We start from the raw sequence: 22,658 nt of genomic DNA, 5'->3' as shown, positions 1-22,658 counted from the left end.
AGAGGAGAAAGAGGATGGAGAAGGAGAAAAAGCATTTACCTAGGAATAATAACTTATCACTTTAAGCAAACATTACATTATATAGCCTGGATTCTAAAACCCATTTTGAATTATATAAAACTACTTTGTAAAAGCCACAAAACAAGTGTCCCTCACTCTGAGAAATGTTTGAATTTTTAAATAATACTGTTATAATACATTTTCTTTCATGAAATAAAATAGATTTACAACAATGGTATCATTTTATGGATACAGACTGAGTACATATATAAGCCCACTGGCAAGGCTAAGTTTAGAGCTGATATCCTCCCTTGGACTGTGTAATTTCAGCAGTATACAATAAATTCTCTACTGTTGGAATAACACCTGTGCAGTTCAGCTAAAGATGTAGACAATTAAAAACAAAAACAAAAATCCTTGCACAAATATTAAAACTTTGGGAATTCTAATTAACAGAAAAATAGAAAAATTTTCCTTCCCCAAAAAAAAGTATCTAGGCGAAGATTCAGATACCCCATGTAGATTATTCACAAGAGGCATGTGTGAATCAACCTTTTTTGTAGTTCTTAAATAAAATTTAATCATTAACTGATGAAAAAACAAGTTTCATATTTAAAGACACTTTTAGAATGCATCTATAATTAACTTAATGCAAAAGTATATGAAAAAATCACAGCTATTTCACTGCAGTCTTTAAGTATAGCAATATTTTATTATTTTTGGTGCATCTTCTTACGCATTTCTTCAAGAGCTGCTTCTTTCTCTCTCAGTACCTGTTTAAGTCTTCTTATTTTTTCATCTCGAATGGTTTCTTCTAACTCTGGTGGCGTCATGGGGAAAATATCTTCAGTGTAATTTTTATTAAAGGAATGACTCTGTTCAAAAGCTGCATTTGAACTCAATGTGCTTTTTTCCTGGTTCTCAGGGGTATAATGTTCAACCTCAGTTCTCTTTTCTTCTCTGGTTTTGTTGCGGCTTGTGAGAATGTTATGGCGTGATACATCTGAAGTTGGTAAAATACAGCTGACGAGTTGGGAATTGGTGACGTTAATTCCTCCATTTGCAGCTGTGTTATACACGCTCTCAGTTTTTCTCTTCTTTGTGTGATCCATCTTCTTAACGGTTTTTGCTTTTCTTTTCTTATCAAAACCCTGTTGTTATGTTGAGTAAGATTCCAAAAGAAAAACAAATTATTGCCATATAGACAGTGTGCTCTCAAATTTAATAGGATCTGCAGGTAACAGATACTTATTAAATTAAACTCAACAAAATATACTGAGAACTACAGCAAAAAATTGTTTACCACTGTACAGTACTAAAATGAACACCAGTGTCCTACTGATATTCAGAGAAGAAATTGCTTAATTCACATTTTCCTACTTAAGTATTAGATGTATCAATTTATCACCAAACTATAACAGCTATTTGTAAAGTACTTGAGAAAAATAATTGACTTAATTTTTTGTTTCCTTTTCCACAGTAAGCACATATGGAAGATTTTCATTGGGAAAGGTTCACTGGTCTCTGATCTAAAGTTGAGGATATTAAACAGTATAATGATATACTTCTAAGTTGAGTAATAGGCAAAGTTATACAGATGTTTCTTTTCACTATTATTGACCAATCGAGTTCTTAAAATGTCTCTATTAAGGGTAATACTGCAATGAACAGCTACATGCTTATATTTTCCCTACATCTGTATTATTTATAATTTTATTAAGTTCTATTAACCAACATACAGTACATCATTAGTTTTTGTTTGTTTGTTTGTTAAAGATTTTATTTATTTATTTGACAGACAGAGATTACAAGCAGGCAGAGAGGCAGGCAAGGAGAAGGTGGGGGGAGCAGGCTCCCCGCTGAGCAGAGAGCCCGACGTGGGGCTCGATCCCAGGACTCTGGGATCATGACCTGAGCCTAAGGCAGAGGCTTTAACCCACTGAGCCACCCAGGTGCCCCACATCATTAGTTTTTGATGTAGTGTTCAATTATTCATTAGTTGTGTTTAACATCCAGTGCCTACTGGATCATGTTGGATTATTTATTTTACACAGGGTCTTCAAAGTAAGATAACTAGTTTAAAAAGTTATGGGAATTTTCTTATAATTTTTTGATGAAAAAATAAATAGGTGAATAGAAACAATACAACATCTTTAATTGGAAATGTATTTTTACCTTTGTATATATGGTTCTCTTTAACACTGACTTCATATAATATATACACATATGCAAATTTGGTAACTTTCATGTATATTAATGTACAGACTAAAAAAACAAATTGGGAAAATACATTCATGAACCTGTGGAGTAACTACAAAGGACATCAAAAATCTATTACCTGTTTTTTCTTTTCTTCCTTCACTATCAATTCAGTCTCTTTGTAAGTATCACTCTTCACCGAACTGCTAAAGGAATCAAAACCTTCTCCAGAGGCCAAATGATCAGGAATCCGAGTAAGACACACTCTCAAATCTTTAGTGAGACCAAATATCTTTTTAAATTCTGCATCATTCTTCAGATATGATGCCTTACTGCTTCCTCCTTGGGAATGGTTCTTGTCATTTCTTTCTTGAGTAACTTTTTCGAATGTTGATGCCATCTCATTCTGGATCTGGAATCAGGAAAAAAAAACACACAAACAACACTGCTAATTACTTAAGCTATTTTATCAGACTAGCAGCTAAGTGTTCATCTCATCTTACTTAAAACATCATGCTCTAAAGTCCTAAATGGGGTTTACATTACCCTTGTCTTACCACCCTCACTTGAAAAAATGAATTTAACTGAGTACAAACTTAAACTGTCCCTTTAAAATTTCTCATTTATTTTGCTTTCTTGCACTAGAAAGGTTAACAGACAATTGATTCTCAAACTGAAATAAGAATACAAACTAATGACAAGTTAAAAATAATCTATAAAACATTAGTTGGAAATTGTAGTCTTCTGGAAAAGTCTTATGCCTTTAATCAATCTTATACTTCAGAATTTACCTCCTTACATATCTAGAATTCAATGAATTCCATACTGAAGGGGAGAAACACTGGCATTATTAAGTAGATCACTCCATAAGGAAAGAGTGGGCACAAATACTTAGCACAGACAGACATACCTTAAGTACAACAGAAAGGTAACTATGTGGATATGTTGAATAATTGAAGTCAGAAAGGGCTTTAAAAAAAAAACCAAGGGAAACTTGTCTACTAACAACAACAAAAAAAGATGTTGATAAATCCTATTTCCACAAATGACCGAAAAGTACTGATCAGCCCCATTCTACTCCTTCTACCACCTACCTAAAAAAACTGCCAGACATCTACCCATCATCACAAACAAAAAACCCAGCTCTCCTAGATGCATAGTATTGATCTTTTCATACACTAACATTAATCTAGTAAATATATGTACATATATGTATATATATGTGTACAAATGTGTATATATATACACACAGAATTTTACCAAGCTTTGAAGTCACAATATCTCTCACCATCTCTTCTAAACTTTGTTGCTGAGTTTTTTGTTTGTTTGATTTTGTCTTAAAGATTTGGCATGCCAAATGATTTAAGAGAAAAGTACTGCTAATACTCTATTATGCTCCTCAAACATTTCTTTCAGATGAAAGCTTTGACTTAATTAAGCATTCATGTGTGTATGGTATTTGTGTGATGGGAGTGGAGGATGGGAAAGGAGGGGGTAAGAGGTATCACAGGTAACTAACTTGAGAATTAAGAAAGAAAAATTTTCTATATAGATAGAAAAAAAGAACACCCTGACATGGGAAAATTACCTTTGGTTCTTGGTCTCTGAAAACACACTGTTGTGAAGTAAGAGTTGTTGCATCAACAGAGGAACTTATTTTCTCTATGCTCTGGATGATATTTCCTTTTCTGGGGGCATTTTGTACTGTACTAAATCCATCTGGAAAGTGTGGCTTTGTGAATAAAGTCTTACTCTGTTTTAAGTAGTTAATGGATTGATTCATATTATGTGGGTTTGGGGTAGAAAGAGATGGTTTCTCCACTTTTTTATTCTTCTCTGCCCTTAGATTGATCATGGAAGCAGGCTGAGTATTTGAAAGTGATTTTGTCTCCATCTGGTAAGATTTACTTTTAGCCAAAACAATATTTACAACCTCTCTGGATATTTCTGTGACTGGACTTGAACTCACTATTTGTGATGTATCTTTTCTTGGTGGAATATCAGGAGAAACAGAATTCTGTTGGTCAATTTGTGATGGCAAAACATCTGTCCCCTTTTTAGCCAATAGATAGACTTTCCCATTAAACATAACCAAGGCATTATCTTTAATAGGCATACTTTTGGATTGTGTCCCACTAGGACTGACAGTACTCAGTGATGGCATATTTATAGTGTTATCTCCCAAATTTTTCCTATCTACAAAAGTTTTTAAAATCTTTGAAGCCACATTATTTGAAGATTTAACAGGAACAAGAGATGGACTGCAAGGCTGTAGGTTTTCTTGAAAAATCCATTTCACAGGAGCAGCTTGAGAATGCTGACCACCTTTTAACTGTGTCTCTTTAGCAACATTCATTGGAATTTGTGTGGTATTTAGTATCAATGGCTTTGCTATTTCTGTAACAGGTTTTGGGTAAATGTTTTGAAAGTTCTTGGTAACTACATTTTTCACTGTATTTACAGGAGATACGTAAATAACGGTTGGTATTTGGGAGGCCTCAACTGTTCCTGAGGTACTTGTGGTTGCAGTTGCAAGTATCTTTTGCTGAACTGAAGGAGGCAATGAAGACGCTGGTACAGATTTCACTTCAGCATGGGCAGGAATCTGTAAATGATGCCCAGAAGGCAAAACTGGAGACTTCACAGTCATTGGAAGACTCTGAGTATTTACTAAAATATAAGGTGAATCATTTTGTGTTGAGGAGGGAGAAACAGCAAATGTTTGCATGGTGAGTCCATCAATTTTCACACCATGACTCTGAACTTTAGAAACTGATGAGGTAAAATTTTCAGTTCCCACAGAAGTAACTCTAACTTTTTCTGCTGTTTCTACTGTTCTTGTAAGAAAATAGTTTGAAGAACTGGCTGGCTGAAAAATGGGCAATTGAACTGATGCACTTGTGGAAGAGCTGGAAATCTGAGTCTGAAAAGTAACTTGAACTGGGCTTCCTGTATTCCCTTTCAAAGCATCAGACATGACTGAAGATTGAACTAGCGGTATAAGATTTCCAGAAGAATTAGGAATTGGAAGTAATTGCAGAAGATTTTTTCCATCGGAGCCAATCGTCTGAACTACTTGGTACATGCAGCCTGAAACACTTAAAAGAACATTGAGTAAATCAATACAACATACTAGACGGTATATACATTTTATTTAAAAACAGATATTTGCACATACTATTTTAAAAAGATAAAAATTTATAAAATATGGTAAAAGTATATAATCTGTCACTTTGAGTTTTCAAAGTGAAATACTGCAAAACAAAGATTTTGAAGTAGGAGAGATAATCAAAGGTATGATCAGCTTCGATTTAGAATTGCTCATATGGTTAGGTAATGGGTAAATTAGACTTTTCTAAGGTTTTACCCTGCATAAAATTATGTCTATTAGAATATTTTCCTCTTAAACTAGTACTATTCTCCCTTCTTTTTTTTAACTTATATTATTTCCTTCTGTCCTCCTCCTTCACTCTGATTGCCCAGGATTCTCATTTCACCTCCATTTATGCTTATTCTATTTCCCTCACTCCTTTCTACCCTCTTTCCAATCTGTTGTGCTCTTCCCACTGACAATGACTCACAAGTCCTACTGTCAGCCATCTTTCTTTTGCTTAAGGAATCTCTTACGGTATGATACCTTAGTGTACCACATTTTCGGAGACTAAATGGAGTTACTCATGTAGGAATCATTTTCTTCCTTGACTTACTGTTTTAGCACATTTGAAATTGGGTGCTAAATAGCCCTTGGTATGGGAATTATTCATATTAGTTCCCACTGCCTGTCAATCCATATAAATAACAGCAACGCCATTTCAGTTAAGTGGTTTTCAATGAACGTTTAAACAGTGGAAATTTTTTTTTTTTTTAACTAGCCTATTTTGATCCTGATACTTATGAGCTATGTCTTAGTACAGACTCTCTGACTTTTAAAAATCCCAAATATACCAATCTCTATTTTATAAGCAATTATTTGTAGATTTCTTCAATACAGATACCTCAAAGTTATTTATGCCTAAAACCACTTCAGTTCCTGGAAAATACTGAGTTCTCATGGGATTCAGAGTAATCACATGTGCTCTCTCTCTACCTAGCTACTCCTCTCCTCTCCCACCCATATAACTCAAGTGTCAGCATTAATAATACTTCCCAAGAGATGCATTCTCTAACCACTTTAACTATCTTTGCCCATCTTTCATAATTAGTGTATAATATTACACCTGTTAGTTTCATTGTACACATCACAAGCTGTCAATATATACTAACCTACTTGTTCACTTGCAATATAGACTGTCTCTCATGCTAAATCCTAGCAACAGAAATGCAGAGTTCATGTCCTACCAACAGTATGACCTTATATGACTAAGATCAAATGAAAACAAGTAATAATTAGAATTCTTAATGATGTAAAGGTGTATTTTACTGCCCATAAGTGTTTTTAAAACCTACATATTAGTTAAAGTCAAAGCCAAAAACTCTATGCATTCTAGGAAGCCCTGGAACTCAGTTTTACCTTTCAGTAACCCAAAATAATACAATTAAATCTTTTTAAATATTTAAAACTGTTTTTTGGCCACTTCATAGTGCTTCAAAATGTTAAATTTACTTTTAGCAAATTAAGAGTTGCTTAATTTTGAAATTCTTCTTTCTAAATTCTAATTTCTAATTCTTCTTTCTTTCTTCTTCTTCTTCTTTCTAAAACTTCTCTAAAGAGAAGCATGAACATAAATGTATGAATTCTCACTATCGGGACTTAAAGAAGAAACCTACTTTCATTACTTCCCCACTCCCAAAAAAACAGAGAAAAGGCCTGAACTTATTCAACTTTAATTTATTCAACAAAAATTTACCTGAGTGTCTGTTATGGTTCAGGCACCTGGCTCAATTATGGGAAAAGGGTCAGTAACCCACAGCCTTCAGCCAAATTTTGCTCCCTACCTGTTTTTGTGCAGCCCATAAGCTAAGAATGTTTTTTCTATTAGAAATGGTTTTTTAAAGTGACAAGAGCAGTATTTGTTATCTGTGAAATTATGAGATTCAAATATCAGCATCCATAAATAAAGTTTTATTAGTACACAGTCACACTCATCTTTAATGTACTATATATGGCTGCTCTCATGCTACAATAACACAGTTGAGTAGTTACACCAGAAATGATCATATGGCCCACAAAGCCTGAAATATTTACTATCTGGCTCTTTACAGAAAATATTTGCTTGTCCTCAAGCTAGTCTGACCCACAATTCCCAAAAGAACTTAAACTGTTGGTTATATGGACAGGTAAACAGGCAATTATCATTAGGTGAGATAAATGATACACTATATTTGGATGAGAACAAAAATGCTTGCTCTTTTTTTTTTTTAAAGATTTTATTTACCTATTTGACAGAGAGAGACACAATGAGAGAGGGAACATAAACAGGGGGAGTGGGAGAGGGAGAAGCAGGCCTCCTGCTGAGCAGGGAGCCTGATGCGGGCTCAATCCTAGGACTCAAGGATCATGACCCAAGTGGAAGGCAGATGCTTAATGACTCAGCCACCTAGGCACCCCTGCTTGCTCCTTTTCTTAAAAGCTTCCTAGATAGGACATTCTCCTACTTCCATAATAATTCCTTGGTCTTCCTTGTCAATTCATCCTACCTGAATCAATCTTCAAATGCTGAAATTCACCAAAGCTGAGACTGAATTCTCTTCCTTAAACTTTTCTCAATTATTTCTTTAATGTGCATGACTTCAGTAAATTACCATTTATACAGCAGCAATTAAAGGATTTGCATCTTAGCTATTTGGAGATTGAGACTTATATATCCAACTACCCTCATGACATTTCCATTCAGAATTTCAAATGCACCTAAAACTCAACATGGCCTTTTCCAGTGTTTTTTTTTTTCCTTCCCCTATGATAAGTGGCATATCATAAATCAGAACAAGGAATTTCCTGCTTTCTAATCATCTACATTTAATCTATCACAAAATCCTGTTGGTATTATCTCCTAAATTTCCCTTAATCTTTTCAATTCTTTCCAAACTATCTTTCTCCATTCTATTCAAGCAAACATCACTGCTGGCTTGTACTACTGTAGTAGCTTCATAACTGGTCTCTTCTTCAGCCACAGCCTCTCCCTTTTAAAGCTTTCATCACATTAAAACTGATCCTTCCCTGCTTAAAACAGTTCAGCAGGTTCCCATTTTCTTTGAGCAGGAGAACAAAAACCAAGAGATTTTGATGCAATGGAAGCCAAAGGAAGAGAGTTTTGAGAAAATGGGCAAGTCTATTTAAAAGTTCTAACAAGCCTAGTAGGATGTAAATTAAAATGTAAACTTGAACGAAAAAAAGGTTTGGGAGCACCTGAGTGGCTCAGTTGTTAGGCATCTGCCTTCGGCTCAGGTCATGATCCTGGGGTCTTAGGATCTAGCCCTGAGTCTGGCTCCCTGCTTGGCGGGAAGCCTGCTTCTCTCCCACCTGCTCCCACTGCTTGTGTTCCTTCTCTCACTGTCTCTCTTCCTGTGTCAAATAAATAAATAAAATCTTAAAAAAAAAAAAAACAGTTTGGTGGAGAAAAAAAGTTGCAGAGGAATTAACATGAAAAAAGGATATTAAGATAGAAGGTACAGACAACTTCTATGAACTTTGACTGTCAAAGGGAAGATAGAGACTGGCAAGTAGATGGAGGCTAAATGGGGTCAAGAAGGGATCTGTTTTGTCTTTTTTAAGGTTTAATGAATCAGAGCATAAATTAATGCTCTTATGAGTTATCAAGAGAAGAGGATAAAGAGGGCTAAGTGTAAGGTATGATAAGGAGATAAGAAATCAGAGCAAAAACAGAAATTTGAGGAGAATCAAAAAGATCTGAAACAGTCTAAGATGGCTAAGGATATAGGTAGATTATGAATTTATAGTGAGACCAGTTTGTGCTTTTGTGAGATCTTCCTTGTTTCATTGGGTGTAAGCAAAGTAAAAGCAAATCCCTGAGTTCATCCAGGGTTGGAGCAGCTTCAGAAGAATGGGGTAAAAAAGTCAAAGAGGAACAAAATAATTTAGGATATTGGTAAAAATTATTAAAATGAGGGCGTATAGAATCTAAACAGAAGGAGACGAAAATGAGAACACAAAATGCAAAAGTAGAAGGCAAAAGTAGAGAATGAAGGGATTCTGGACTGGAGGCCAGATAAAGTTAAAAAAAAAAAAAACAAAACAAAACACAGAGTGGGGTACTTAAAAAAGTAAGCTAGAAATACTGCAACTGGTGTTGAGAAAAGAGAATGCCTGAATCAAGAATTTCATAGATGCAGCAATTGAATCTTACAACAAGAACTACAGAAGTGGATGGATGGTGACAGAATGAAGATCACAGAAGAAAAAGAACTTTGTACTGAAAGACTAGATGACAAACAGATTATCCATATAATTGCTAAAGTCACACAGGATTAGAGAGATGATTGTGACCTGTGTTCCAAATTCAGTGACAAGAAGTTGGTAGATGATGTTCATGAACCACAATTAAGACCATCTACCAACTTCTGGTTACTGATATGCCAAAAAGCTCCCTAGAAATTCATTCTCTTTTGCAGTCTATTTTCTTTCCCATTATTCTACTACATCTCATTCTCAAAGATTATCAAGTTATGTTCTCACAGTTAAATCTGTCTTTATCCTCATTGTCTAGGTGCCCCCTAGTGAAACTGACATTCCTAGCTAATTGCACACTGTGGACCTCTACTAATGAGAATTCCACTGCACACAATTTGCTTGTTTTTCTTAATGTTTCCTTTCTTATTCATGTTCTGCATTTTAAGTATCCAACTATGACTATTCCCCAAAGCACAACTCTTGACCCATTTCTCAAGACATTCTTCCTTAAACAAATGCTTCCTTAAACCAAATGCTTCAACTATTGCATCAACTGCTTCAACTATTGCCTTTGCAATAATGACTCCCATACCTTTATTCCTATTCCCTAATATTAACCTCAGTTCCTTATCTGTGTTGACTTACCAAACATTTTCACTTTTAATACCATGACTTTTTTTTAAAACCATGACTTTCAAGTTCAAATTACTCTCTACTGTTAACTAGTACTCTAATCCTACCATCCAGTTATCCAGTCATAGGTTAGCACTACTACTTCCCAAGTCACTTAGGTTTTAAATCACCTAGCCGTCTCTGACTTACCTTTATCACCCTTTTGACCTTTGATTCACCCTAAGCATCTTGTATAGATGCCTACAAAGCGTAAACATTCAATAAATGCACAGTGAATGAATTGCTGAGTCTGTAAAGTATTTTTTTCTTTTTATAGCTTTTAGTCATTCTTCTCTTTCACCACTGCCACTTCTACTATCTAGATCAGACCTGCATCACCTTGTGTCCAGTCCTCATTATCTCACCCCTGTATTTTGCTTCACTTTTAAACTAGTTTTAAGTTTTTAATCTCTGGAAGATTAAAGCATTATTTTCATCCTGTTACCTCCTTTCTCAAAGTTCCAATGATTCATCACTGCCAATTCAGCCTGACTTGAAAAATCGTCTAGAATCTAGATCCAACCAATCTCTACAACAGTACCATCTATAACTTCTAATTTAAAAATCTCTGATCCTCCCAGGAAGGGAGGATTATTCTTGATTATCCCAAGTATAGTATTTACTCCAAGTATTCCTCAGGTTATTTTCCTTCTTTTTTCAACAATTTAAAGCATAGCTATAAACTGAGGACCAACTCCATCTTCTCCATGAATATTTCCAAGTCCGTCAAACTCACATTAATTTCTTCCAACTTAAAATGCCTAAAGTACTCCCACTGATGCCACTAATGCTAGGAGTTATATAATGCCTTCTATATAATGTCTTCTAAAAAATAAGCAAAATTTTGTTTTTCTTACAGAGACTATATCATTTACTTTGTAATGATTCCCCCAATACCAAGTATAGTAGGCCCTCAAAAAACTTACATAAAAAATGGAGCTCTTTCAAATTTCTACTTTGACTGAACTATCTCAATACCTTTTCTTTAGTCTCCTTTTGTTTATTTACACACTTTTGTCAATGAATCTGTCAATAATATCTGGCTCACAGACTAGAAGCTTCAACACAGCAGAACTTTTATAATGTTTTTATAATTATTTGCATATGGGAATGCACATTTTTAATTGGTATGGTTTTTAAACAAAGGACACAGGCTTCTGATACCTCATTCACATACTTCATTATATGGCCTGTATGTTTCTGCTTTACAGAAAACATTTATATTGCATAAACTATTTTCAAGTCTCATCATTCATTTTTCCTCTAGCTTCCCTTTCCCCTCCACCCACCCAAAAACGAAGGAAAATACAACTTCTTCTATGTCAGTGTATCAATACAGATTCACATAATCTACAAGAGACCATAAATTCCTTAAAGGTAGATTATCCAATTCATTATCCAATTCACATCCACTCCACCTCAAAGAGCAACTGGCACATGGTAAAAATGTTAGCTGAATTATCTCCTGCTACAAGTCATCATTAAAAAAAAAAAAAAAAAAAAAAAGCCACAGCAACATGATTTCCTAGCAGCAAATGGAATAAATTCTAAAAATTCAACTGGAATGTAGAATGCTAAGAAATAATAAATCGGGGTGAAATTCATACTTCTTCAATTAGTATACTTTTTTTCAGATCTAGAAAACACATTCCATTTAAACTATAACTAATTCAAAAAGAGCAAAAAAAAAAATACCCTATAGCTAAAACCTCATAAAGATTCTCCTTCTTAAAAATCATATTCTGCTAGCTAATGTTAGAACTAAAATTAGAATCAGATTCTGCACCCCATGTTCTGGTTTGGTTATTTAAAAATTTAGAAAAATCATCAATGTGCTAGTTACTTTAAATCAGTTGGTGTTTGAACTGAGAACTATACTGCAAACACAGTAAAGTTGAAGACTTTAAAAAAAGTGAAAAGAATACATTAGAAAGTTCACAGGATTCTAATCTTGGCTCTTCCAATTATTAATTACTTGGAGTAAATTTGCTTAACTTCTTTGAATCTGTTTCTTCATTTGCAAAATGGGGACAGTAAGGCTTGCAATGAGAAGTAAATGAAATAACTGGCTGGAATTATGATAAATTCCCAATATATGCTAGTTATCATATTCCATTACAATATATAATTGGTGTCCAAAAATAAGTAAATGAATCAGGTAGTTTTTTGACAATGTAAGAACTTGAATAAAAAGGTATGAGAACTCTTAATAAAAAGTATATTAAACATACTTACATAACTTTTTACATTTTTAATTATTCTAATATTGACATAAAACACTCACATATAAGAAATGGAATGATAAAAATTTCGCAGGCTAACGAACATTTTGCAGATATGTTTGCGAAATATATTTTTTCAACGGCTAGAAGACATTTTTTCCATCTATGATTTAACATTATGTACATACACAATATACATAATGTAATAACATACAACCATATATACTACATAATATTATATACATAACAGATCCATTATTGTAAATAGTTGTCATTAACTCTAATATTGATAAACAGATCAGCAATGTGGATATTGCCATTATGATTTTTATAGCTGGAGATTCAGTAATATTAAATAAGTTATTCAGAATTACATGCTTTCTTCGACAATCCCATCCACTCTTTTGAATTTACTTCAGCATAAACCAAACATAACAGGATCCAAAATATTCAACTGATTAAAGTGAGAGATTAATGAGAAACAGATTTCAGTTAGCCCATCAGGTATATGTATCAATGTCTCTTTCTTACACACCAAAACAGTAAAGATAATTTAACACACTGTACAAAAGTAAATGCACAACAAACTGATAATGAAACATCATGTTTCTAACCAAACCAAGCCCACTGCTGAGGACACTAATTTTAGCTCCCCATCTAACAACAAAGGATTAAATGCAGATAGAAGCCAGTTGCCAGTCACATCCTGATTCTCATTATTCTGACATGTATCATCACAGGCTTTTATTATAATACCTCTGAGCTGATGACTTACGTCTCTGTTTTCAGCTCTGACCCTGCCTGAGTTTCAAATTCAAATACCTCTCCGATTATTTTTTTGGGGTGTGTTCACCTCATCTCAATTAATTTACCAATACTTATCCAGATAATTGGCATTATAATTGATCCCCTTTTCTTCATGCCAATTCACTGACAAAATCTGCCCATTTTCCCTTCTGTATTTCTTTGAATCCAACCTTGCTCTACATCAGCTAGTTCAGGCCCTCAAAATCTCTGAAAGGACAACTTAAATAGAATCTTTATATGCCTGATCCATCACCCTCAAATCCACACTACCATCAGTTATCTATAATGCACACAGGAACATGACCACCTTTTCTTAAAATCTTCTAAATGACCTCCAGTAGATTAAGTCTAATCTTTCCAGCAGAGCAAAGCAAACTAAGAGCTATCTATTTATCCTGCTTGTAGTAGAGAATCAAACAAAAATACTGACTCCTGGTAATAAGTCATACTGGTGCTTTATTTACCAGTTCCCTCCATTTGGACGCAGCCTGGATTCATCTTTAATTGAATAGCTGACACTTATATTTCCAAACTCAGGTGCTCCATAAACCTTTCCTACAATTTCCTTTCTCTATGATCTCACAGCATCCTGTGCACAACACTATTTTAAAAGTGTATTACATCGCCTCCCCCTAGACTGTAAGGTTTTTCGTGCATGGTTCATATTCTCTTCTTTAGTCAGTCTCTCCACTTAGCAAAGTCTATCATGTAGGCACTCAGTGAATGTTTTTCAACCAAATGTTTGAACTATACTATAATGGTAAACTAGGACATAAACCTAGATTGCTAGAATTCCAAAGCTTACCTTCTTTCTACTATACCATTCTAACTCCTACTTTGCTCTTTGCAAATAAAGCCCCAATCTAAATAAACTGAATGCCTTCTATCAAAAATATCTTCTACTAGATTTTTTCTTTGTACTCTAAAGACTTTTATACTTTATGCCCTGATGAATTAGATATACATTAAATAAACATTCTGAAAACCAATAATGAAAAACTTTTTTTAAAGCAAGCAGCAGTAACTCAAGAAAAATCCAAGCATCTATAGAAAATAAAATCATACTCATTTTAAGTTTATGGAGATTTAGTACCATCAAAATTATCAGAAAAATAAGGAAACCAAGCTTCCAAGAGCTGATATTAATCAAATGATTTTTAAGTTATAGTTGTACATTATGCAGATTGTTACTTACAAAACAGAATAGAATCAAATATGCAAGCAATAACGAAAATAAGAGTCAAATAGTTTCAGAAAAGCATCTGGTAATGTTCCAAATATGTGATGTCAAACCTCAGTGCTCTGAAGAAATAAATGCATTTGAAGATGATGAAAACAGCGCATAAACCAATGAGTTAATGAACTTCGAATGACTTATGAATGTAATCAAAATACAATTATTTGTAATTAAAAAAAAAATCAAATACAGATAGCCAAAGGCTTAGAAACTGAATAAAAGAGTTAAAGTACACAATAAACAAAAACGTTAAGTTCTTATTCTTATTTCTAACTGAAAAATAATGCAATCCTAAGACGAACTGTGTTAAGTTACGGCAAGTCAGATGTCATCAAATATCCAGATACCAAAACAAACGAGAAGAAATCAACAGTTATCAGGAAGTAATTGTACTTTTACGTCATCCATACAGAGCACTATCTCTGCCTCTTCCCCGAGCTTCCACCAAAAGGAAACCAACAAACGTTATTCGTACACACAAGCAGGCTCTTTTTACGATTTGAAATGCAATGGTTCTTTCTTGGCAGTTCTTCATATTGTTTTGGCTCATCGCATTTAGTGATCATTTCTTCTTAAAACATTGTGCGTGCTTTTTCAGTCGTTATTACAATTCCGTTTTGCCTCTACTTGTAATTAAAAGAAACCTATTTCCTGGGCTAAAATTTGTACAGAAATAAAGTCGTATTCTCCTAATAATAATACCTAACATATAAGTATTGCTTTTCTTTTTTCCTACACTAAATATTTCACATATACTCATTCTTTTAATCCTTAAAATATATCTAGGCACTCTTATATACTGGAAAGGAGACTGGAGAGAAGGCACTTGGCCTCAGGAACAGTAAATGTCAAAGCTAGGGTTAAATTTAGGTAGACTGATGTTCTTCACACATAAATCCTCTTCCATGAATTTTACATTCCAATTTCCATGTTTTCTTCACATTTTTCCTTCTGCAGAGACTCATTAAGTTTTTTCTCACCAATTATACATCCACTGACCATGGAGTCTACAACATAAAGTACTTGATCTCTAAGAGTTTTGTTCCCGTTTTATTTCCTCTTGACTAACATAACCTTAAAAAAAAAAAAAAAAACTACTAACTTAGTGATTAAAAAAAACTTGTAAATGTGCAACTAAGTCTTTTTAAGAAATACCGATCTCCCTATGTCAGAGTTCCTGTATAGAGACATCCAATTAGAGACGGCATTCTCATTACACCTGCTTCAAACACGCTGTTCCAAAGGATGGATTTCACAAGAGAATTACTCTTTTCTTTCTTTGCATATAAAAACTATTATTCCAAATTTTTAAAAAATCCATTCCCTCGCTCTGTATCAATTTTTCAGTTTCTGAATTCATATTCTCATCATCTGCACATATTTTTCCTTCCCTTTTCACTAACTCTTAAATAATAGCTATTTCCACGGAAGGTCCAGCGCCACCTGGGCTGCACTTGCTATTATTCCTTGCTGGGCGCGGCGTGTTTTTCTGCGAGTGCGCGAGAATCTTCCAGAAAGTTTTAGTCACACAGGAGCGTCGGCCATGTTGGTCTTCCTCACCCGTGGAGATCTACTCTTTCGCCTGTGAAACTTGAGACGCTGGAATCCTGCGGAGCCGCGGCCGAGGCTGCCTGCGTCAGGCTCTGTTGAGGCTTTAAGCTTCCAAGCGAGGCGCGCTCTGAGGGCTCTGAGTAGCCCAAGGGACGAGCCCGGCAGTCGCCCCCACTGCGGGGGTCACGCTCCTCTAACTTCAGAGCGTCCGGAAACGACGGCCGACTCGGCACCCTGCTAAGACGCGGGCGAGGGGCAGTGTGTCGAGGGAGATTCGAAACCGGTACTTACCACTGCGAGGCGTTGCCTGACTTTTCCTCTGCGGGTTTCAGGAAGACCCTCTGTAGGTTATTGGACATTTTAGAGGGGTGGGAGGGGCCAGCACATCCAGGAAAGTGGGCAATGGGGGGCCGAGGTCCTCCAAAGGGAGAGAACCTGAGCGAGAGAAGGTTGGGCTGGAGGTGTCCCGGAGCAACTCAGGTTCGATGCTGAAAGGAGGGCGACGGCAGGGTCTAGGGAGGGCGTATCCCTAGCCTTCGGAAGGACGCGACGCAGCCACCAGAAACCGGAAGAATCCAAGCGGCTCACGACGCCGCTCGGGCCTTAGGCTCTAAGAGGAGCGGCCCGACTCTCCGCCCCGGCGAGCCTACGACATCGCTTCAGAGCCATCACGGAAGGCGTGGCTTTAATGGCGCCGCCCCTAGGGGTGCAGGGTCAGTGGAGAAGACCGTGCGGGACAGGCTCGGCCGACTCCGCCCACCGCAGCCGCCAGCCGGGCAAAGCTCAGACAGTGGCTTCCGGGTTCGTCACGTCCGGTTGCCAAGGTGACTGGCTCGCTGAAGCACCGCCCTTATGATGGGATCCAATCGCAAGTGACGTTTGCTCTCTCTTCTTCCGGATCAAGTAACGAATCACAAAAGAATATTCTCAAGATTTCTACGCAAAATAAAATGTTTCCGGGGTCATTCGTAAATTTTCTGCCTATGTGTTAGCCGGTAGTGTAAGTTTTTCTTTCCCGCCAGTGCTTTAAAAGGCGTCGGAAGGCTCTTTTGGACTCTGTGCACTGGTGGTGTGTGAACCTTTTAGACGCCTGCGTGTAGCCAGCACTGTATTTCTTGCTGCTTTATGGGGTTTCTCGTTTTTTTTTTTTTTTTTTTTTCCTTTTTCTTGAAGCTTTGGCTTTAGTTTTAACCTTTCCTCCACCCCACGCTCATCTCATTCCTCGGTCAAAATTACTACTTATGGCCATATAGTTAATTCGTTAATTCTCCAAAAGTTTATTCTCCACATAGGTTGTTCCCCCCCGCCACCTTCATTTGGTTTTCCAGAGGAATCCTTTCCAGAAGTCTCTTGATTCCTGTTGAATCACTTAGCTGAGAAACGGTTAAGTCTCTGGCTTAAAGGGTGGACATTCTAGTTCAGCTCGGACTAGAGGGAAGTTGTGGGAGGAGTAGTTTAGAAGATGGTTTTAACAGGTATAGACAATAAAAATGTAAACTGGCTCAAATGGACTGTTCAAATTTAGAAGGCTGGCATAAGGTGGCTGAATCAAAGCTTTACGTTAATCTTTTTAAAATGCTGTTTACTAATTCCCCTAACTTCTTAATGAGCTAATACTTATTAAAGAGCTTAATGTCCTGATACCTTAACAGAAAGCAATACTTTTTAATTGCTGTTAATCTTTGTTGAAGGTTAGTTTCAGCGATAGACAATCCTGTGTGTGTAACTGGCATTTATCTTTCAGTCGAATATCGCCCATACTAAAGAAGGGGCAGGGTCGTGAGCATTTTATAATAAACTGTCTTCATTTTGGTCATTCTCTGATCTGTGAAAGCAAATTACTTGAATAATTTGCCCATTCATAGCTTCTTCCATGTTTTTATTATTTATTTCTTACCTTTCGCATTCTCAGTTCTCATGTCCATTATCTCTTCCTATAAATGAAACTCATTGTCACAGATTGATTTCCTTGGGAAGCAGACTTTTTCAATGCCTTTTTGCTGTGAAGGGAATTTATTAGATATCATTATTTGGGGAAGGGAGTGAGGGGAAGTGAAATTGGGAAGAGGGTGAAGCTAGGTTGTGATGCCCAGTTTCAACAAAATATCCCACATAGACCTCTAACATGTGATGTACTTTCAAAGTCTTCCCAGTAGGAATGCAGGCTTTGCCAAGGAAAGGTGTATTACCTTAGGCAAGGAGGCTCTCTTTAGCCAAAGCAATTACTCAAGGAGGTTGATAGCTGAGACATGTCTGCTGGCAGCACTCCCAGCAACTGGTGGAATAAGACTTTATTCCTCAAGGGAGGTCCCAGAGATACATCACAGCATCCATAGTACTCATTAAATCTCTCATTCAACTGTTCAAATTAATGCTGTTTGTCTCACATTTATTCAGATCTGTATTCAGCAGCACTTAATTATTCCTTCACTCTTGATGCATTTGGGAATATACTTTCTCGGTTTTCATCCTACGTTTTTGTCTTCTCCTCGGTCTTTTTTGGAGGTTTATCCCTCCCTTCTCAGCCATTAAATGAGTTTCTTAAATCTTGATCATTGATCCTTTTATGTTTTTTGAACTGTCATGTCCCCTCAGATGTTTTCAGGCATGCCCATAGCTTTAATTACCACTTCTACTCATTGCAATACTAACTAAATACTTATGTAATTCTATGCCAAACGCTATTCAAGTATTTTACGAATATTAACTCTTACTCAACAACTAGTAAAAATTACTACAGTTAAAGAAACTGATGCACAGAGAATAACATAACAGAATAAAGGGATGAGAGTAAGACCAAAAAAATTGGAGCATCTTAAAATATATATTTTGATAGCAAAAGATAGAAATTTAAAGAACAACTAACAGAAATGTCTAGATTCATAAGTCAATACACGTAGAGGATGATTTTACACACACATCTCTGAGAAATTAATAGTTGAAGCAGACAAAGAACTGGCATAGATAAAAAATTCTAAACAATAAACCCAGTCAATCCAGTAGATACATAACTCACTCCATTCATTGGATAGTTTACCATTTTCTTAACTAATTAATTTGTTACTTAAGTAACCCATAACCCCAAGATCAAGATTCATATGTTCTTCTGATTGAGCCAGTAAGACACCTAGTTTACCATTATTTTTAAGCATATGTAGAATATGTATGAAAATAAACTATATAATGGTAATGGTAATAAAGGAAACCCTGATAGTTTCAAAGAACTAATACTATACAGACTATGTTTTCGACTGCAAATTGATTAAATTAGCAGTTCAGATAATAAAGAATACCTTTGAGACATTTAGGAACTAAATAAGCTATTGCTAAATTACCTTGAATTAAGAAATAATGGAAATTAAGTGACTTAAATACATTTGTCATAAGATTAAAGCAAATGAGTTAAGCATTCAATTTAAAACGTGTTAGAAAATATGGAGGACATTAGGAGAAGGAAAGGAAAAGTGAATTGGGGGAAATTGGAGGGGGAAACGAAGCATGAGAGACTGTGGACTCTAAGAAACAAACTGGGGGTTTTGGAGGGAAGGTGGGTGGAGGGATAGGTGAGCTTGTTGGTGGGTATAAGGAGGGCAGGGATTGCATGGAGCACTGGGGTGTGGTGCATAAACAATGAATCTTGGAACACAGAAAAAATAGTCAAAAAAAGTATTAGAAAAAAACAAAACCAAAAGAAACAAGAATAAGTGAAGTATATAAAGAAAAATTTTTCATTAAACTCACAAGACCAGAGCTTGTTCTTTGATAAGACCAATGATAGAGATAAACTGTTGTGGGGCACCTGGGTGGCTCAGTCAGTTGAGAATCTGATTTGGTTTCAGCTCAGTTCAGAACCTCTGGGCCTCAAAACCAACCCCCACATCATGCTCTTTGCTCAGTGCAGAATCTGCTTGGGACTTTTTTTCATCCCTTTCCCTCTATCCCTCCCCCCTGAAGTAAATAAATAAAATCTGCAAAAAGAAAAGATAAACTTAGCGAGATTGGTCAAGCCCCCTCCCCAAAAAAGATACAAGTAAGCAAAAGACAGAATAAAAAGGGAAAATAACTAAATACAATAGAGATTTTTCTTTGCAAATATTATGAACAGCAGTTATAATACAACACTTGCTGAATCCTGCTACAATGATGCGCTACCATTTGATGCTGGTTCCTTTATCTAAATTATAAAAGGGAAACATTTTAAGAAATGTTTCTGAGGGAGCTGAAGGCTGTTTTAAAGCAATGAATGTATGTGGCAAGGGAAGAAGATAGCTGCAGTTGGGTGGAGAACAGTTAGATAACATAGTGAAAGATCAGGTTGGAGAAAGGAAGTTTTAAATTATTTAATTTATTTCTGTTGCCTCCCACGTTGCTCCAGGGACAAAGAAACTGGCCCCATTTTCCTACCCCTCAGCATAAGAGCAGAGCAACCTGCAGTAAGCAGCACAGTAACAAAATTGGCTACCTAGCCTGCTTACACCAAATTCCACACCCCTGCACTCTCATAGTACTGTCCTTCTTCATCAAATTTGTCTAAGTCCTAGTGTGGCAAATCCCTTCCCCAGAAGACCAGCAGAAACCCCTGCCCACACCACTTCTCCCAACCAAACATTTCTGCAGGGCTTCAGTTCTAGTGGAAGTAATATCAGGTCTTGTTTAACAAGCAGACCAGAGCACACTAGGACAAAAGTTACCACATTCTGGCAAAGGTCCAGACACTGCCCACTGCAGGCAAGGAGAGCCTCCGCAGACTCACCTGAAGGATAGTGCAGTCAAAAACACAACAGCAGAGCACACACAGCACAAAGAGACACCCCCTGAAGCACCAGATCCTAGACTATATGGCCTCTTCTTCATAAAGCCATTACTCTCTGGAGCAGGAAACCTAACGGAAATTTCTAATACACAGAAGAAGACAGAGACTTACATAAAATGCCAGGGTGGAGGAATTCATGTGAAATGAAAGAATAAGATTAAGGTTATGGCCAGAGACCTAAGTGAAACAGATATAAGTAACATGCTTGATCAAGATTTTAAAGCAATAAGCATAAGGTTACTCACTGGGCTTGAGAAAAGAATGGAAGACTTCCAGAAGTCACCTATCAAAAAGATAAAAGAGTTAAAAACAACAACACTAAGTTAGCCATTCATCTGTTGAAGGGCATCTTGGCTCTCTCCATATTTTGGCTATTGTGGACTTTGCTGCTATGAACATTGGGTTGCATATGGCTCTTCTTTTCACTACATCTGTATCTTTGGGGTAAATACCCATTAGTGCATTAGCTGGGCCATAAGGTAGTTTTATTTTTAATTTTTTTAAGATTTTATTTATTAATTGACAGAGAGAACACAAGTAGGCAGAGTGGCAGGGAAAGGGAGAAGCATGCCCTCCACTGAGCAGGGAGCCCAATGCGTGACTCGATCCCAGGACCCTGGGATCATGACCTGAGCAGAAGGCAGAGGCTTAACCAACTGAGCCACCCAGGTGCCCCTATTTTTAATTTTTTGAGGAATTTCCACTCTTTTCCAAAGTGGCTGCACCAATTTGCATTCTCACCAACAAGGTAAGAGTGTTTGCCTTTCTCCACATCCTCTCTGACATTTATTGTTTCCTGCCTTGTTAATTTTTGCCATTCTAACTGGTGTGAGGTGGTATCTTAATGTGGTTTTGATTCGAATTTTCCTAATGGCTAATGATGATGAACATTTTTTCGTTTGTCTGTTAGCCATTTGTACATCTTCTTTGGAGAAGTGTCTGCTCATGGCATTGCTTTCTTAATTTGCCTTGCTGTTCATTGTTAGTGTATAGAAATGCAACTGATTTAATACATCGATTTTGTATCCTGTAACTTTACTAGATTTGTTGATTAGTTCTAATGGCTGTTTGGTGGGATCTTAGGGTTTACCATATATAAGATAATGTCATTTGCAAATGGAGGCAGTTTCACTTCTTCTTCCCTGACTTGGATGCCATTTATTTCCTTTTCTTGCCTAATTGTTCTGGCTAGAACTTCCAGTACTATGTTGAATATAAGTGTTGAAAGTGAGAATCCTTGTCTTGTTCCTGATCTTAGAGGAAAAGTTCTTAGCTTTTTACATTTGAATTTTATGTTCACTGTAAGCTTTTCATTTATGGACTTTATTATGTTGAGGTACATTTCTTCTATCCCTAACCTGTTGAAAATATATTTTATTATGAAACAAGTTAAATTGGTAAAATGATTTTTCTGCATCTACTGAAATGATCAATGATTTTACCTTCATTCTGTTAATGTGGTATATCACTTTTACCAATTTGCTTATATTGAATCATCCTTGCATTCCAGGGATAAAACCCACTTTATTATGATGTAGGATCTTTTTAACGTACATTTGAGTTTGGTTTGCTAGTATTGTAAAGGATTTTTATATCAGTATTCACCAAAAATATTGATCTGTAAATTTCTTTTTTTGTATCATTGTCTAGCTTTGGTATTAGGTAATATTGGTTTCACAATACAAGTTTGAGAGTGTTTCATCCTCAACTTTCTGGAAAAGCTTGAAAAATGCTGTTGTCAGTTCTTCTTTAAATCTTTGATAGATTTCACCAGAGAAGGCATCTGGTCCTGGACTTTTTCCTTATTGG

General features: G+C 36.1%; 1 protein-coding gene across 2 annotated transcripts; it reads right to left on the bottom strand.

Annotated features, from left to right (window-relative positions):
• Positions 1-692: 692 nt before the first annotated feature.
• LRIF1 (ligand dependent nuclear receptor interacting factor 1) lies at positions 693-16,637 on the bottom strand. Of its 2 annotated transcripts, XM_032881483.1 has the most exons (4): positions 16,328-16,637; positions 3,788-5,297; positions 2,339-2,611; positions 693-1,151 (listed from the first exon to the last, which is right to left on the bottom strand). In XM_032881483.1, the coding sequence occupies exons 1-4, from the start codon at positions 16,393-16,395 to the stop codon at positions 714-716; spliced, it is 2,289 nt and encodes a 762-aa protein (XP_032737374.1). In that variant the 5' UTR covers positions 16,396-16,637; the 3' UTR covers positions 693-713. The 2 variants fall into 2 exon arrangements, with proteins under 2 accessions (XP_032737374.1, XP_032737375.1); XM_032881484.1 differs by lacking the exon at positions 3,788-5,297.
• Between the last annotated feature and the right edge of the window lie 6,021 nt (positions 16,638-22,658).

The sequence above is a fragment of the Lontra canadensis genome, unplaced genomic scaffold (genome assembly GCF_010015895.1).
Source record: "Lontra canadensis isolate GAN:19392208 unplaced genomic scaffold, GSC_riverotter_1.0 scaffold75, whole genome shotgun sequence".
Classification (NCBI taxonomy): Eukaryota; Metazoa; Chordata; class Mammalia; order Carnivora; family Mustelidae; genus Lontra; species Lontra canadensis.
Note: the sequence above shows the minus strand (reverse complement) of the source record. Positions and strands in the feature narration are given on the sequence as shown.

Excerpts from the sequence above, each read along its gene's own strand:
- LRIF1 (XM_032881483.1), bottom strand. The coding sequence starts at position 16,395 with ATGTCCAATAACCTACAGAGGGTCTTCCTGAAACCCGCAGAGGAAAAG. Across the intron at positions 5,298-16,327 it reads TCAGGCAACGCCTCGCAGTG|TGTTTCAGGCTGCATGTACC; the intron begins GTAAGTACCGGT and ends TGTTCTTTTAAG. Across the intron at positions 1,152-2,338 it reads AGGAAGAAAAGAAAAAACAG|GGTTTTGATAAGAAAAGAAA; the intron begins GTAATAGATTTT and ends ACATAACAACAG.